The 18168-nt window shown below is 26.9% G+C and overlaps 6 protein-coding genes across 6 annotated transcripts; 4 read left to right on the top strand and 2 right to left on the bottom strand.

Annotated features, from left to right (window-relative positions):
- Window positions 1-1503: 1503 nt before the first annotated feature.
- OCT59_026053 (uncharacterized protein) lies at window positions 1504-2439 on the top strand (the record flags this gene model as incomplete). The annotated part of the gene is made up of 1 exon (XM_025330265.1): window positions 1504-2439. One exon carries the CDS (start codon window positions 1504-1506, stop codon window positions 2437-2439), a length of 936 nt encoding a protein of 311 aa, XP_025180937.1.
- Window positions 2440-4072: 1633 nt separating this feature from the next.
- Window positions 4073-4573, top strand: OCT59_026052 (uncharacterized protein; the record flags this gene model as incomplete). Its single annotated transcript, XM_066142906.1, has 4 exons — window positions 4073-4180; window positions 4236-4309; window positions 4377-4397; window positions 4492-4573. The coding sequence occupies 4 exons, from the start codon at window positions 4073-4075 to the stop codon at window positions 4571-4573; spliced, it is 285 nt and encodes a 94-aa protein (XP_065992478.1).
- A 1304-nt stretch (window positions 4574-5877) lies between these two features.
- On the top strand, window positions 5878-6564 carry OCT59_026051 (uncharacterized protein; the record flags this gene model as incomplete). Its single annotated transcript, XM_066142905.1, has 4 exons — window positions 5878-5923; window positions 5998-6128; window positions 6312-6344; window positions 6502-6564. The coding sequence occupies 4 exons, from the start codon at window positions 5878-5880 to the stop codon at window positions 6562-6564; spliced, it is 273 nt and encodes a 90-aa protein (XP_065992477.1).
- A 171-nt stretch (window positions 6565-6735) lies between these two features.
- On the bottom strand, window positions 6736-8655 carry OCT59_026050 (uncharacterized protein; the record flags this gene model as incomplete). Its single annotated transcript, XM_025325483.1, has 7 exons — window positions 6736-6861; window positions 6935-7024; window positions 7108-7796; window positions 7867-7969; window positions 8061-8167; window positions 8277-8412; window positions 8491-8655. The coding sequence occupies 7 exons, from the start codon at window positions 8653-8655 to the stop codon at window positions 6736-6738; spliced, it is 1416 nt and encodes a 471-aa protein (XP_025180939.1).
- Window positions 8656-9291: 636 nt separating this feature from the next.
- OCT59_026049 (uncharacterized protein) lies at window positions 9292-11570 on the bottom strand. The gene is made up of 4 exons (XM_025316249.2): window positions 10908-11570; window positions 10552-10814; window positions 10442-10478; window positions 9292-10331 (listed from the first exon to the last, which is right to left on the bottom strand). Exons 1-4 carry the CDS (start codon window positions 11434-11436, stop codon window positions 9319-9321), a joined length of 1842 nt encoding a protein of 613 aa, XP_025180940.1. The 5' UTR covers window positions 11437-11570; the 3' UTR covers window positions 9292-9318.
- Window positions 11571-15052: 3482 nt separating this feature from the next.
- Window positions 15053-17942, top strand: OCT59_026048 (uncharacterized protein). Its single transcript, XM_066142904.1, has 7 exons — window positions 15053-15457; window positions 15534-15567; window positions 15660-15759; window positions 15841-16116; window positions 16199-16438; window positions 16504-16771; window positions 16882-17942. The coding sequence occupies exons 1-7, from the start codon at window positions 15373-15375 to the stop codon at window positions 17763-17765; spliced, it is 1887 nt and encodes a 628-aa protein (XP_065992476.1). The 5' UTR covers window positions 15053-15372; the 3' UTR covers window positions 17766-17942.
- Window positions 17943-18168: the final 226 nt, after the last annotated feature.

Here is an 18168-nt window from a genome sequence, read left to right as displayed (position 1 = left end):
TAAAAAATAATATTAATAATAATGGATAATCTGGAAGAACAAGAAAAAGGCAAATCATGTCATAATTATAACAAAGCATAAATCAGGCAAAGCATATCTTAAATTAGTATTAAATGTAACGTGTTACAAAGTCAAATTCATACAAATTCATACATTGATTCGTTACATCATTATTAATTATATGGTTTAATAATTTACTGACAACAAAAAAATTTAACCTTATTTTGGTAAGATGGCGCAGAATAATAAATTTCGGCGCAGTATAATAAATTTTGACGCAAAATGTCGATTTAATTGAATTTTTACCACTAATCGAGTTTACAGGAAATGATCTCGTAATTGAATCCAATTATTTGTTTATTTTTCATTCGTTTCAATCTATTCACTGTTTTATCTTATACAATATTCGGATCGTCATCATTATTTTTTTTTGTTTTTTGTTTTTTATTTAGGAATAAATTAAGTTCTTTTCATATAATTGAACCCTTTTTTGTTATAATCTTTATAATATTATTCTCCATTGTTTATATTGCAAAATAATTAATTTAATCAATTTGTGTTATACATTGTCAATCAACGGACTATCCGAAATCCGAATTGACGAATAGAAATCCATTTATCCTCCAATTCGTTCACATTTGCGATTTCAAATGATTTTCATTATCCTTTCAAAACAAAATTTTTGATGGTAATTAAAAATGAATAATTCGTAATTTGTAGTAATATTTAATAACTCGGATTTTATTATTATTCGTATTAAAAATTTGTAACAAATAATATAACGGATAATATAACAGATAAATAATATACCAAACAAATTATTAAATAGATAAATAAAGTTAAAATCTTGCTCATTTATACTAATATAATTAAATTGCATCAATGAGTACGAAATTGGTTAATGAAAAAGTATGACGATGACAATCATGGCATGTGAAAAAGTCAAAGAATATTCACGTGACTTTAAAACTCCGCTTAAATTAGTTTAAACTAACGTTTTCATCAAACTTCCTAGAGTCGTTAACATAATTCAATGTTCACGTGATATTTAACCAATAATATGCGTTATTTATAAGTCATGAACTCGATTACATTCAGGTGATCACCGCAGTTGCAATATTATGTGACGGATAATTTCTGAAATCTTTGTATATTCGAATGGTTTACTTTTTTTATTTCCTTTTTATAGAAATAAATAACTTTCTTACAATGCTATTGTTTGAAATTTCATTGAAGAACGAATTTTTTCATGCAAAAAAGGATTGTTATTGATATATCAAAATAGTATCAAATAAGGGAGATTTACTTTTTTTCGTACATCAATAGCTAATTTTTCTAAAAATAAGAAGATTCGGGAACTTTTTTTTTAATTATAAATTAACGTGTTTTTCTCTTATCTCATTAAAAAAAAAAATGTTTTTTTTCGAGAAATAAATAAATATTCATATCGTTATTTTTTCTTCAAAAAAAAAAAAATTATATATTTTCTTCTCTTGTGCAGTAATGTCTCAACATAGATCGAAAGTTAATGGTAAAGTTGTTGAGACGTTTCTCGATTTACGAGGAAAACATGACTTCGTAGTCGTGAAATTGGACGACGGTGTTCAATTCGAATTTCCTGTACCAACTATTCAGGAAATTCGTGATAGATTTTTCTTCAAAAAGGCAAAAACTCAACCTGATAAACCGGCTCGTCCACCAAATAAGTTTTTTATTTTTCGTTCTATTTTTCAAGCGGCTATCTGTAATTTAAAATTTCAAGTTCCAACTGTTTCTTGTCTTGCGAGTGAAGCTTGGAAAAAGTGTACTCCTGAGGTTATTGAGTTATTTACAAAACTTGCAAATACCGCAAAAATTGAACATGGGTATATCAATCCTGGATATGTTTATAAACCTAATAGGAAACAACGTCATACAAAACCTCAAATTAATCCTGGTAATTTAATGAGTCCTATGATTTCTCTCTCATGTTCACCAACTTCTCCAATTTGGACTTCTCCTTCAAGATCAAATTCATTTATGCAACAAGAATCACGTCCTTCAATCTCTTTTGCGTTACAAACAAACTCGTTTACAACTTTTGAAAATTTTCAGACAACTTTCCCTGCTCAATATACTTATGCTATGATTGATCCTCCATTTCATTATATGCCTCCTAATGAATCGTCTCACATTCATTACCAACATTCTCAACACCCTAATATGTATATTCCACATATACCACACAATGAAGTATCAATCGATCAATTTAACGCGTTTAGAAATTCTCATAATTCTTACACTCACGATATTAATACTATTTTATCCATGAGAAAGAATGATAATGTAACGTCAAAAGAATCTAATCTTGCCGATCAGCCTTTGGATAGATATAAAATTATGCAAGACATTCGTCCAGAACGTGAGGATAAAACTTCTATAGTGGAGAATAATCATTGATTGAATTTTTTATTTACTAAATAATCAATTAGTCTTAAAATTTTATGCTTTTTTTTGACTATATAGTATAAAAAATTAACGCGTTTGTGACAACTTTATTATAAGTTTAACAAAAAAAAAATCATTCAAATTAAGTTTTAATTATGATTTAACTACATTCCTTTATTTTTTTCCCCCCATATTGTAATTTATTCTCGTTTTGTCGTTAATTCTCTTTTACCAATTTCAATTTATTACATACAATTATTTCCTCTTTTCTTTCTAAGCTATTTAGTACTTAGTATTACAATATGCAAATTATTTTTTTTTGGTCAAAATTAAAATAAATATGATCCCATTGATTTTTCACAAAGATTTGTTCTAATCACATATCTGTGTTTAACAATAATATTTTCAGAGCCAAGCTTCTCCATAGCTACATTGTTATATTAGGCCTTGGTCTGATTAAGTTGGCAATAACTTCCACCATTTTAAATAGGTTATTGTATAGTCATACGGCTATGTTTTGTATGTAAAACAATAAATAAAATAATCTCATTTTCTAGTTGCGGAATGTGCGCGCATATGCTCCGCACATGACCAAAAATTTTTGTGTACTGTTATGTAATTTAATTTCGCACATTCCGCACATTCCGCACATTTTTTGCTATTTTCCGCACGTTTCCACACATTTCCGCACATTACATAGATTTGATCGGGATAAAACGGTTAATCAACGTGAAAACCATTTTTTATTTTTAACATGATATAATAATAACTGCTTTAACTGCTTTAACTGCTTTATTGTATTGTTGATTGTTTTTGTAACAAAATAAGGTTTTTAGTTTTTACAATTTTAAATGTATAAAAAAAATCTCGTGATAAATCTCGTGTAACCATGAATGGAGTCAAATTGTTTGAAGTTCTTGGTAATTATCTAATTATCTCTATAGGGTAACCTATCAGTTTCATATTTTCTCTCTACTCCATGTTCTTATCTTAGATAGTTACCTGTAGATTGTTAGCTAGTTATGTAAAACAAAATATAATAAAATCCTTTGGAAATTGTGGCTACAGTATTGGAAGGTAAGTCTTTGCGCGCTTTGTTTTGAAGTTATCTCTTCCCTGGTACTTATAAGTTTTTCTTTCTCGCTAGAAATCTCAGTAGAAATCTCAGTAGAAATCGTAAGTAGAACTAACTTTTTATACTTAACTGTGAATGGCACTTGTTAAGTTTCCTGCTTTACCGCCAACAATACAGGTATTTCCTGCTGAGAAACACTCCCGACTTTCTTGTAACCAAACAATAATAATGAATTGGGTGAGAACATGTTTAGCAAATCATTCACCTTAATTAAAGTTAAGTATCTTTTCCTCCTCAATAAGTCAGTTTTGAAGTGGACGGAGCTAAAATGATATATCTCTTTGGATGATTGGATGGGGTGCGATAAAACACCTTCAATGGTAATTGGAGAGTGCAGTGAGCTGCGGTTCTTGGTGCTTTGCCTTACCAGAATTTGTTTCCTTTCTGTCACAATATTAATATAACTGTCAATTGTCCTTTTTTTATTAGAATGAAAAAAAAAAATCACACTTTGGTTTATGAATTTCGGGAATCTTTCAGTACGGCGGCATCTGCAGTGGATGAGAAGTTATGAAAGTAGTTGTCTGCTCGGTTATCTCTTCTTCATATCTTGCTGCTTGTTCTCCCCCACTTCCAGGGCACAAAGAGTATCCAACGCCATCGCCTCATCCTTGTGCTGTACGTGAATAATGGCGAACGCGTTATGATTTATGAAAAGCGTGAATTATTAAAGGTATTAGCAAATAGAGACTATCATTCTCCCGAACTTAGTGAAGCGGATGATGAGGGGATCCGGGCAATCAATGTGTACGACTATTCTTAGAGGTAACCAGCACAGAAACTGAAAAATCGGCTGATGTAACTGAGCACATAGCTTTGATGGTATCCCCTATAGGTGAGATTGTCCCCCTTCGTTAAATATGTGATCCGTATATGTGTCGAAAGCATATAGCTGATAGAAGACTAACGTATCCCTTCTGTCATCTTAGTAGGAGTATGCCAGTGATGCCACAATTGCCGCAAAGCGGAAGTTGGAAACCAATAAGTGAACATATAGCCTTAATATTTTGATCTGTTTATATGCGAAGGTGTATGGTTTTGTGGAAATATTTAATCTTCGCAAACTCCAACACCAATAGAAGGTAATTATCCATATATATTTATTATTCATTAGATATGTTAATAAACCTTTGATCATTTATTTTTTAGATACCACTCAAAAGATAAAAAGAAGCTGTTACACCGGTATTAGAAGTACCGAAAATTTCGAAATTTGCAGCATAAAGTTTACCACAAATGCTTTAAAATTATGCTTCAACCTCTATTGGAAAAGCCGGATGCGTTATTTTTTGGGATTAATGGACATCAGATGACTTTCGCTGCTTCTAAATATGTTAAAACATACAGCAAACAATCAAAGCAAAGTAAGTGATAATTTCCAGACTTGATAATTATCGACATTACATTTTACATCTATTAAATCTATTCAATTTACTAGGTGATAATACATTAGCATCATCTGATGATGAACAACATTTTGGATAGGATTAATATTCTATTACTGTCATAATGGAATGTTACCAAAAAATCGACTTGTTCGGCTGGTGGTACAGGCCAAATCAGAACACTTTGAAATTGTATGTTAATACTTATAATCAATGGGAGGAAATAAAGAACTTGATAATGCACAAATATCCTAATGCTAAAGAAGTGGTCTCAAGTAGGTGGATGAACTATATTTTTAATTTGTTCAAGAACAGTTTATAGGAATCTTGAATATGGATAGTTCATACAAATGTCCTTGACGTGAACATAAACACGTGGGGTAAAAGAAAAGAGGATTGTTTAAAGTCAGTCATACTTACAACTCTTTTTTTGCATTACTCTCCAATGCAAAGACAATTTCTAGATCAACCTTTTAAGATGAACCCGATCAAATTTACAAAATTTGAATTATATGTACAATTTTTATTAAACAAATTGAGTAATTCTTCAACAAAAGAAGAATTTGTTGAAGAGCTCAGAGATAATTCTTAGAATTGGCCTACCTAATAACGTAAATTTAGAAGATAATCTCAAGATTACTTCGGAGGTCAATTTGCTGAAAATGGAAGATTCTTTTTTCGATCAAAGTAAGGAGGAGACAATAAAAGCATTGGTGGCCTAATTAGTAAAAACTTACGATAAAGTTCTTCAAGAACATGTTGAGGCGGATATCGATAGACGAAACAGTTTCCGAAATTATTTAATTTTTTAAATATTTATAAAAAATAGAAATATTTTGTAATATATACAAAATTAGATTTAAAGGACAGAGAATAATTATCCGATGATCTAATATTATAAATATATAACTTTTATTATTGTTATGAAATATGCAAGATTATAAATTCCAAGAACTGTGGAAATGGCTAATAGAACGTAATTATTTATTATTTAACTTGATTTTTCATTTGATTCATTGCATTTATATTAATTAATTGCTTTATTTTAAGCATGCGTTCAAGCCGCTCATAGGAATAGAACAGATCGTCGAACATACGCGTATAGAACGTTATCTAGAAGAGAATACAACGGCATTCTAATAAGTCCGGTTGGTCCAATAGCTGATTCTATAATTCATTCAGTAATACATTACTTCAACCATAATCGACCCTAAATTCGAACTTGTTGATCGTGGATCCTTCGTAGTGAGACTAACGTCGGAGATGAATCAGCAAAATATGCCGCTGTGATTCCCGAACCTCAAAAATGTTTGAAGACCATTATTTTCTACTTTTTTTATCTGTATTAGATCAGTATTTTATAGTTAATATTTCTTCGTGGCTATTGTGTCCATTACGTAATGTATTAAAATTTTTAAATTTTGTGGTGTACATAAAAACCAAACTATTTTTACATCAGTATTGAGGCAAAAGAATTCATTATGCTCATGTGCAGTACACATATTTACTTTATAAGTTAGGAAACATTTCTAACTTGTCATTTAATACTTGTAGGAGCCATTTTTATTAAGAATGATAAGTGCAAAATGCCCTGAACACATTGAATGCACAAAATAAAGAGTTCTCAGATTGTTATATTGTTTATAAAATGACCAATAAAAAAAATAGCAAGTAAACATTAACCATTTAATTTTATTAAAAATTACAATTTGTAAAAAGACAATATATTTCCGCCTCTCTTAGTATTAAGGAACAGCATATAAAGAAAATATGTATAGAAATTCAAAATTATTCAAATTTTCCTTGTAACCTGGCAGCTTTAAATTTGGAAATTTTTTTAGGTTTCTCTTCTATTATTGGTTGCGAAGTTGATTTACTATCTTCAGCAATAAGATCTTCAGAATCTTCCACGGTCTAAAACAAAAGTCGGGTCAATTAATTATTTCAAAATTACAAAAAAAAAAATATTTTAAAACGTCATACTTACATCTTTAAATTGTTTTGGTTCAAGTATGGAAGTTAATCCACCTTCTTGAGCTATAAACTGTAACCGTTTTTGATGATATTCCGAACTTATCTAAAAAAAAAATAATATGTATATATATGAATATATAATATAAATTCAATATATTAAAACATGCATCTCAAATTTTAAATAACCTCTTTCATCCAAATCTCATCTTCTAATGCTTCCACATCAACGTCTTCAGAACGAACCTCTTTTTCCACAACAGTTGATTTGACTGGTGAATTTGTAATGCGTTGAGAATTTTTTGTAATAATATTCTCTTTTACACTTCCAATGGAAACAGTTGAAGGTGTAGGTTTACGTGTTTCTTGTGGAGTATATAATAAATTAGATCGCCTTCCTGATTTGAACAATGATGTAGGCTTTTTTCTTTCTTCAGGTTTATTTAAAGGTGAAATGAAATCTATGTCTTCCGGCGTAATTTTTTCCACGTCTGTTGATTGCTCATTTTGTTTTGCTTTCTTTAGCATATGCGCGTAAATATCAGCTGGTGATCGAATTTCTTGTGCTTTTGAAGATTGATTAGCGAATGTAACTTTTTTATTATGTTTAACTGTTGATTTTTCTTTTACTCTCTCCTCCACTGTCACCTCCTCCTCTTCATATTCTTCTTCAGAATATATTTCGTCATCTTCCTCAACTTCATCATCCCAATATTCTTCATCTTCTTCCTCCTCCTCCTCCTCTAATTCTTCTTCATAATCATCTTCATCTGATCCCAAAAAATTTTCTCGTCTTAATTCCTCCTCTTCCTCTTTAATTAACTCATCCAAATATCCAAATCGATCTTCACTACTTTTAGGAGTATCTTTGCCGAGATCTTAGAAATATAAATTGATAAATCATATTTATTTAACGTGTAAAATAGAATAATATATCATATATTTTACCTTTAACAGCTTTTTTCTCTTTAACTTGTTGTTTATCTTTCTTTTCATCATCAGAATTATATTCTTCCATAATATCCACAAAAGGTAATCCTTCTTCGTTAAACTATGTCCAATATAAAAAATTAACCTTCATTTTTTTTTAAAAAAAAATATATATATATATAATTATATAAAAAGATCATTTTCTTATATACCTTTGATTCCTGTAAACCTGAAAGATCCAAAATATTTGAAGACAATCCAATTTTTGTTCGTTGATTTTCAAGTTGTAATTCCAAATCATTGATAGTTTTGCTCACCACTAATTATAATAATTATAATATAGGTGATTCACATCTAAAAAAAAATTCTTGATAAATGACAATCGAAGAAATCGATTTTTATTTTTTTTTCTATTATTGATCACTTACTATCCATTCTTCTTTCTACTATTCCAATGGATTGTTTTGTTGATCGTTCTACAAACCAATTATCACCAAGCATCGCCAAAATTTCATTAGTATGGATTAATTTTCCTGGCATGAATGCTAATTTACCAATTGGTACCTAATAATAAAAATTGTAATTATTTATTTACATTAATTAAAGAGAAAAAAGGATTTTTTTTTTACGTTTAAAACTCACCATAACTTTATGTTCGGTTTCATGATCTAATTCACTCAAAGTATCTTTTAAGGATTTATAATCTCGTTCATAATTTTTCCAAGTTTTTATAGTTTCTGAAGTATTAATTATTACTTGTTCTAATTTTGAACGATATAATTGTGTTTGTTCCGGTGTCATTGTCATTATTTATATTGCTTAAGGAAGAAAAAAAGATTTTGATATATGACAAAAAAAAAAAAAAATTTTAGGTCGATAATGACGATTTGTTGGTTGATACTTGATAGTCTCAAAATGACAAAAAAATCAGCCAATCATTTTTATTTATCCTGTAGATAATTAATTATTCGTCGATTTGATCCGTTATTTTTTAAGATATCTGAATTTCTGAATTTCTGAATTTTTTTTAATCTTTAGTAAAGGTGCCATCTTAAAATAGGTGAATATTGATACTTTGTTTTACATAACCTTCAAGAAACGTATCTTGGAGATCAAATTTTTTTAATAATAATTATGATGGCATTATAGTTTCTAGCTATGACATCTAATGCCTGTTGATTAAGATGAAAATTCAGTGCGCATACATACATGAAAATCAAAAAAAAATTTATAACATCATGATACCTCAGTATATGAATTGGTTTGGCCGATGGAGTTGCTGAATCTGAAAGTCCAAGACCAACATCAAAAATTAGCGTAGTCATATGTATATTAAAATTGTGTTATTCAGTTACAATAAATAAAAATAAATAAAGAAATAAATTTGATATTCAATTTTTTTTGTTTATTAATTTTTTTTTTTGATTAATTTTTTTTTTTTTTAATTGATACACCATCATAACAACCACCTCATAAATTTTGCAATGCTAACTGACTATTGGACGGAAGGACTAACGGAAAGATTGGGGAGGGTGCTGGACAAATATCTTCATCTTTATCATCTTTCAAGATATTAATAACTTCACTAAAAATAATTCTACGATTGTTTTGTAAATTTACTAAATGTTTTTTAATAATGTTGATTTCTAAATCAGTTAATCTTTCCGTAAATTTAAAATGTTCTGAAAATTCAAATAAACTAGATAAATGAGACGTTATATTAATTCTTAAATCTTTGAAAAGATCTAATAATTCACGTAAATCATTATCTAAAGCAATAAATAATTTTTGACATTTTAAAGCAGTTTCAGAATCAATTTCACCTAAATTATCAACCTTTTTCGTAAATTTCGTTATTAAAGTTTTTAACCAAGCAGTTAATGATTTACCATTAACTATAAATGATTTTAATTCATCTTTCAACTTTTCTACTTGTTTTATGATTCTTTCACAATAAACTTGTAATGTATTCATTTCATCCATTACTGATAGAGTATTATTAATAATATTATCAACATTATTAACTAACCCTTTAAAATTTTCCGTCAATGGAAAATATTCATCACCTCCTATAAGTGGTATCATCCGTAAAATATTTCTTCTCTTTTTTAAAGATAAATATTTTGCTAAATTTTCAACATTTTGTTGAAATATGAAAGCATAAGTTACTTCTTGATTATACATATCTAATAATGTCCTTTTTGTATTATCTAAACTTTCAGTATATTTTACTAAATTTGTGTATAACTCTTCTTCACCTTCTACTCTATCTCCTTCTTCTTTTTGTTGTGATGATAATGATGGTGTTGTTGATGCTGATGATGCTGATGATGCTGATGACGATGCTTTTTGTATTCTAGGTGTTTTAGGATTTTGCCGTTTATCGAGATCAAATAATTCAAGAAATGATGTGGTAGCTTTTAATTTTCTTACATAATCCTCAAGTTTATCGTCTATACCTGGCTTAGTAAATTGATTATTATCTTTATGATAAATTTTACGGAAGTAAATTAGATTTTTTTTTTTAAAAAGAAAAAAAGATGATATCTGAGAAACTAAAATATTACAATAAAGAATTTAAATTTATACGTACAAGGTGGAATAACCAATTCCTCAACTAATGAATGAGTCTGATTTAAACGAATATATTAGTAAAATGAATAAAATCTTTTTTTTTTTTTAATTAAAAAAAAATCAATTTACCTTATGAGAACAATACGAAACGGTAAAAATTATGAATAACAGAGTAATAATAATCATAAAATTCCAGAATCCTACGTGATTATTCAATTTTATCAAAAAATTATTGAAAAATTTGTACTTGATCACTTTATTATGAAGTTTGTGTTTTGAACATCCATTTGATGTATCTGACGCGATACTATTCTCATCATTATAGTCATCGTTTTCATCAAAATCATCTTCATCGCTGCTTACATTTTCCTCTTCTTCGTCAAAATCATGTACTTTTTTTTTAAAAAAAAAGGATAGAAGCTTAATAATTGAAATTTTTTATAAAAAAAAAAAAAGATCGCTCGTATAAGGGACTAGAGACTTACAATTGTCGACTTTTTCTAAATCCACGATAACACCATCTTTAAATCTCAGTTGATGAGTATATTTTCTATTATTATAATTACTTCTTGGTTTAGGTTCGATCACAGCATTAGTGTCTGAAATAAAATCATTTCCTAATCTAAATTCCACATCAGATTCTTTCAATACTAAAACATTATGTATTTTCTTTTCAACCTTTTTACCATTACCCGGAGGAGTAGTGGTAGAACCATTAATTCTAATATTATTTAGCCCACTAGCAGAATTCTCGAATAAAATTGTTAAATCACAAACGCCGGCAATATTTGAAAATTTATTATTTCTTAGTTGATTACTATTTGTTACTTTACCAAAACGATATCTGTTACAATCTAATCCATGGTCTACAAATCTCTTTAAAGATATAATAGAATAAGTTTGCGATGGATTTAAGTATCCATAAAATTCATTATGCAATGTTGTATCTTCATATTTAAATTTATATATTTTCTTTCTTTTTTTATTTGAACCCTTGTTAAAAAAGTATACCATCTTTTGTTCGTGTTTAAAAAATAAAAAATAGTTATTTAAAGAAATAAAGTTTGGTATATTTAAGATTAAACGGTAAGTTATAAAAAAAACGGAGAGAAAAAAAAAATTTTTTTTTAAGCAAAACGGTACTTTTTACGCATAAAAAAATTTGAGATTTTTTTTTTTATTTATACATGTTTTTGGGTTATATTATAATAAATTAACCTATTGTGACAATGCATCATTCTACATTTGGAAAGAAATTTTTCACCAATAAACAAATGATACGGATTAACTATAAGAAAATGAATACAAATTTGTTTAATACATAATAAAATTTCCGAAAATTTTCGGAAATTTTAAAGGTATCTCGGAATTTCGGTTAGATCATTTTAACCGCAATACTAAAAGCAATACCTCAAAATCCGGTTTTTTAAGATACACATAAAAAAAAATACATATATGTATAAAAGAGGAGTCATTCAATCACTTTTTTATCATAGTATAAAATCGAATATAAAAAAAAAAACCTGTTTTTTTGATAATTTATTCCCAATACATCTTTTAATTTTATATACATATTGATTTGGTGACAAAAAAAAAAATAAAATCATGATAAGAAATTGTGAAACCACATATATGGAATTCAATGAACTTTGTACAACATTTTTTATATGGGGAACTAATCATAAAATTTATTCAGTAAATCTGGTAAATATGTAAATCGTATAATAAATATTATTAATAAAAATTAATAAATATCATAAATCAGTAAAAATTCGGTATATTTCTTATTTAAAATCATTTAATCAATTATCTTATTTATAACATAGATTTTTTTTTAAACCGAGTATAAGATACAAATTACAAAGAAAAATGCAACTCAAAGGAAAATCAAAATATTTTTTTTTTTTACGTAAAATTTTGGGAAATTTTTTTTACACAAAAGATCGTTAAAAAATTTGTTTTTTTTTAAAAAAAAAAATCTAAAAATAGTGAATCTAATTTGATGATTATTTAAATTGTATATATGTATCAATAAATCAATAAATCAATAAATCAATTAATTATTTTTATTTTTATTTTTGATTTGATATTTTTTTAAGATTTAATTAACCGTTTACATTGAATTAAATTATAAAATTCATATTTTAATAAAATAGAGAGACGATCTGCGTAAAATTGCAGGTTTCCTGCATTTTACAAAAAAAAATTTATATAAACCGGGCTCAACCGGGAATTGAACCCGGGACCTCTCCGACCCGAACGGAGAATCATACTACTAGACCATTGAGCCAAGAATATGCTACACAAACTATAATTTTATTTATTTTAATCATTTTAGTTCTCTCGTACATGCAGTCGCATTAAAAAAATAAAATTTATATTACTAGAAAAAAGGGCAAAGTAATAAAAAAAACGAAAAAATAATAAATTTTTGCGTATAATAACCTTTTACGAATAAATATTATAATATATATATATTTTTTTTTTAAGAAAAAGAGGAAAAAAAACAAAAAGTTTGAAAAAAAACAAGGGATGAGAATAAATTTCCGGAGGCTTTTTGCTCATAGTTTTTAAATATAAAAAAAAAATCGGAAAAAAAATCATGATAGATATTAAAGTTAAAAAGAAATCCCGTTTGTCAAACAACGCACTTAAAAAAGCAGGTTTACATGAATACAACAACTATATTATTATTAAAGAACTTTTTGCAAAAATACCTTTTTTTAAATATTTGTAAACTATTAATAATTAGTAATACAGAGCCAATAATAGTCGAATTATGATTTAACACCGAATTTGGGAATTTGGGGAAAAAATAATGTAAACGTATAACGTGTTGCCACCGTTTTAATAAAAATTTTTTTCTTGTGTCATTTGTGTAAAATGAAAATCCGTTGATCATTGATTTTTTTGGAGCAGGTTACGATTTATTTTATGGGAGATTACGTTATGTTTTGTTGCAAAAATGTTTAAAAAGGGTAGATGCGGCGGATTATATAAAATTTTTTTTCTTGTCTTTTTTGTCTTTTAACGAAAAGGCCAAAGGAGACCATAAGACCATGAGACCATTTAAGACCATAATAGGTATTTCTTTCTTTTTTTTTAACAAAAAATTCTATGGGAGAATCAAAAATTGTCAAAAAATATACTCTTGGCGTTTGAAATATTTCCTTTGTTCAGTTAGATATGAATATCGCTTGTTTATAATCTGTTTGATAGATAATAATATTAATTTTATCTATTTTTGATGGTTATATTGTTTATGTTAACTTTAGGTTCTATATAAAGAAGGTTTCCGCGCTAATAAAGTATTTCCAAAATGCTAAAGTTATGAATTGAACGAGAAGTGCATGAATTATTTATTTCACGAATAATTCTAGTAAGTTAATTATATTATGAAGATGTAATTTCCATTCGGTGGATCTCATGAGGACAATACTTGACCATTAACTTTCTAATTAATTTTGATTACAGGTCTCTTCAACCCAGATTCAATTGCACTTTCAACATTTTCTAATCTTTTAAGTATTACTTTATAAATTCCAAATCTTTTTAATTGTTGTTCTTTAGAATCCTATTCTTTGTTATCTTCCATCAATCCAATCTGCTGTATAAATTTCAGAGAATCCTCTTTTTGTTAGATATCAATATTTTGTAAATTATTATATGGGATCTATTCAACTATCTTATTTGATAGCGTTCGTTTCCATTTGACAATTTTGTTTTAAATTATCAATATTATTATTTCCAGATGTCCAATTTGAAAAATTTGCTTTTAAATAATTTCGAACACAATATTCACAATATAATGTAGCTTAACATTCTTCTTGGTTTACAATTTTCACAAATTCTTTCTGTTTTGAATTATTAATTAAAAAGTTTTATCTTTGGTCATAACTTAACATTTTCTGTTAATGCTTTTAGTGTTCCATCACTTATAAAATGTTTTTAAGTGAATCATTATTTATTCTTGAAGAGAGTATGTTCTTTTTATGGATTCTTAATTCTTAACTACGAAAGTTTTCATTGTTGTGTAACTTCATTGAGGATTGTCGTAGAGTCATGTGACCAATATAAATTTATTTGCTGGGGTTCCATGATTTGTAATACATTTAATACTTAACGTATTAATTAATTTAAAATTTGTAATTAATTTAAAGAACAAATAACTTATCCAAGATTTATATTTAGAACTATCTATATTGTAAAGAACATAATATATTAAAGTATATTATTAGCCTATTCTCAATTCAGTAAGTAAATAAATAATTAATTTAAATAATATATTAAATTAAGAAATTATTAACAAGATGAAATACAAGAAATTTATTTATGTTTATAGTTTTTTAATGATCGATCTGAATAGAAATAAGGAAATCTAGTTAGATCACATAGATCATAATAGCCGAAGCGTCTAAGCCACACACTCATGAGCCCTTTTTGTTCTTCAACGGAAGTATAAGCCATAAAATATATTTCTTACAATATAATTCATGTAATTGATAGTTAAAACTTTGTGAAAGGTTAATATTAAAAAAAAGCCTCATCTTCCCTCATCTCGATGAAAAAAGAAAACATAGCCACATAAAAATTCATATAAATGTATATTTTGATATGAAAAAAAATACGGAGATATTAAAGTGGAATGGCGAAGCATGTATGGTTAACGAGATATAGGGATTGATTGTTTTTGGTTTTCTTTTATGGGTACAATCATATTTAGCGTTTAAAAAAAAAATTATTATTTTAAAAAAGCTGGATCTTTTTTTTTTCGGTTTATTTTCGGTTTTTTTTTTGAAAAAAAAATTTTATTTTCTGGAATTTAATTATCAAAACATTTTACTGTGATATCTCGCATTTAATTTGGTCTAACTAAAGATTCAAATGCGAATATACAAATTAATTAAAATACCGAAATTCTAGACAGGAAATATATATATATTTTTTACAATGGTTTGTGGTCAAAGTGGAATTACTTTCTTAGGAGCGTTATCACTTCTAGTATCAGAGATGATAGGTCCGGGATTAGTTACGAGTGAGTCACATGATTTCATGGTTGAATATTTTCACGCGATAAATGCAACAAAAAACTAAATTATTATTTCTTATAGTCCCAATATTGTTTGAAACGGCAGGATTGATAACGTAAGATAAAGTGATTAAGTGATAAAGTGATAAACAATTAAATTAAATAACTTTATTACTAACACTAGTTATAACATACTTTTTTTTTGTAGACCATTAATAATGTTTAGCGTAGCGGTGATGTTAGCGTGTTCATCAGCACTATTACTTGTAGAAGCATTAAGTTCGATACCAGGCAATGAAAAATTTCAGGTTTGAGATTTTTTGACATGAATCTTTTTTTTTTTAGTAATTTACTTAAATAATTTTTTAATTCCATTTTTTAATTTCTAGAAAAAAATAGAGTATATAAGTTTATTTAGCATATTAATTGATAACAAAATACTAAGAATAATTTCATATTTAATATTATTTTTATCAGTTGAATCAATGATAATTGCAACGATAGCATTAACATCACAAGCATTTGATGCGATATTAGTAAGATTCGTTGGAAGTACTTGTGGAATAGGTTTATATCCTGATAAAGGATGGATTTGTGTACAAAATTTAAATAATTTTAATAGTCCTTTTGGAGATAGATTAATGTTTGTTACGGGTGGTTTCATGGTAAGAAAAAAAAAAGAATTTTTTTATTTTATAAAATTACATAAAGTAATACTATAATACTGATGCAATTTTTTTTTTTCAGATCACTTTTATTCTCGTAATACCAATGGCAATTTGTAATTTAGGAGAAAATGTTAAAATACAAATATTATCATTTATTTCGTTAATAATTGTTATTATTATATGGATAATAGCTTGTATAATGAATGGATTAAGTCCGAATAGAATTCCATTAATTGGTAATGATCATAGTTTATTAGTAGGAACTGTATTATTCAATTACGCTTTTATAATAACTGTTCCAAGTATGGTAAATGACTTGGTATGTATATAATAAAATATAATATTTGTATTTAAATTTATACTTACATTTTTTTTCTCATCTAGAATCAAGATGTATCAATAAGAAAAGTTATTTGGATATCAGTAGGAATAACAACATTAACATATATTCTTATAGGATTATTTGGAGCAATGGCATTTCATTTTGATCTTACTTCAAATTTAATATCTGAAATAAGAAGTTCTAAAATACATAATATATTCACTGATATTGCTACTTTATTATTCCCTTTGGGTGGTTTACTTGCAAGTATACCAGCTGATACGATAGTATTACGATATAATTTGGTTAGATCTGAATTATGTAATTATTGTAAGTAGAGTGGTTTTCGCTTGATTGAAAGAACACGTGTTATTTTTTTATTATTAAATTTTTTTTAACGAATTAAATTTATCCATCCTTTTTTTTTACCATCAATACAGCTATGGCAACGTTTATTTCATTGGTTATACCTTGGTGTGTAGCTTTACCGTTTCAAACAGGATTTTGGTTAAATATATTTACGAATTGGACAAGTTTATTATTTATTAGTATAACAAATTTTTTATTGCCATTTTGTTTATTTCATCTAAGTCAAAAGAAAGCTAAAATGTTACAAACATTAGAATTAGCTAGAGAAGAAGCTGAATCAAATGAAAAACAACAAAATAAAAATATTGATGATAATAAGAATAAGAATAAAGATTATTTTAATCGTGAACCAATAATTTCTTTACCACCACCACCTTCTATAACTCCTGATACTTCAACACTAGAAGGAGAAGGAGAAGAAAAATCAGCATTTCAAAAACATTTAGAAAGACATTTACAAAAACTTGAAAAACAAAAATTAGAAAATCCTCAATTAGAAAGATTAAAACGAGCAAAAGTTTATCGTAATATGTCAGCTGATGCGGTACCAATAGATGAATTACCTGATTTTGTATTAAAAAAGAATACAAAAAAGAATGATAGTTTAAGTACTATAAGTAGTAGTAATAGTAATAATAATGATGATGATAATAATAATAATATTAATGTTCTTAATGTTCTTTCACCTGGTGAAATTTATGAGGTTGATAAAACTTATATACCTTCACATCCTTCTACACCTAGAAGTACTAGTACTGATGATGAAGAATTTTATAGTTTATTTAATTATGTTAAACCTTTTAAAGCTTTTCCTGGTACTAGTAAAAAATTTAGTATGATGATATCTTATTCTGCTGCTAGTATTAGTATATTATTAATTAGTGGTGTTATTATTTATGATTTTATTGGTTTGGCGAATGGAAAAAATTATTTTGATTTGGGTGTTAACAATTAAAAAAGGAATAGAAGAAAGGATAGATTTATTAGCGTATAATATTAGGGATAGATTTTTTTTATATATATAAGTTTATTTAAATTTTTTTTTTATTTTTATTTTTCGAATCAACTATAGAAATTCATTTAATAGTAATAATAAATTTACGCGTGCATGCGAATCAATTGACAACATGAATCGACCAAAACGTTTATGTACTGTATTTTGTGAAAGTTAGTCATCAAAATGTATTTTTTTTATATAAAACTAAAATCGTGGTTCTGCAATATGACACGTGACATATTAGGAAGAGTACAACAACCGGTAATTTGAAAAAAAAATGCTTTGCTTCCTATGCTATGCCATATTTTATAAAAAATTGCTTAAAGAAATATAAAGTTGTAGTAAAAATTAAATTCTAATT

The sequence above is a fragment of the Rhizophagus irregularis genome, chromosome 6 (genome assembly GCF_026210795.1).
Source record: "Rhizophagus irregularis chromosome 6, complete sequence".
NCBI lineage: Eukaryota > Fungi > Glomeromycota > Glomeromycetes > Glomerales > Glomeraceae > Rhizophagus > Rhizophagus irregularis.
This window is presented reverse-complemented; position numbering and strand designations above follow the sequence as displayed.

Excerpts from the sequence above, each read along its gene's own strand:
- OCT59_026049 (XM_025316249.2), bottom strand. The coding sequence starts at position 11,436 with ATGGTATACTTTTTTAACAAGGGTTCAAATAAAAAAAGAAAGAAAATA. Across the intron at positions 10,815-10,907 it reads TTTAGAAAAAGTCGACAATT|TACATGATTTTGACGAAGAA; the intron begins GTAAGTCTCTAG and ends TTAAAAAAAAAG. Across the intron at positions 10,479-10,551 it reads TTTCGTATTGTTCTCATAAG|ACTCATTCATTAGTTGAGGA; the intron begins GTAAATTGATTT and ends CGTTTAAATCAG.
- OCT59_026048 (XM_066142904.1), top strand. The coding sequence starts at position 15,373 with ATGGTTTGTGGTCAAAGTGGAATTACTTTCTTAGGAGCGTTATCACTT. Across the intron at positions 15,760-15,840 it reads CAGGCAATGAAAAATTTCAG|AAAAAAATAGAGTATATAAG; the intron begins GTTTGAGATTTT and ends TTTAATTTCTAG. Across the intron at positions 16,439-16,503 it reads CAAGTATGGTAAATGACTTG|AATCAAGATGTATCAATAAG; the intron begins GTATGTATATAA and ends TTTCTCATCTAG.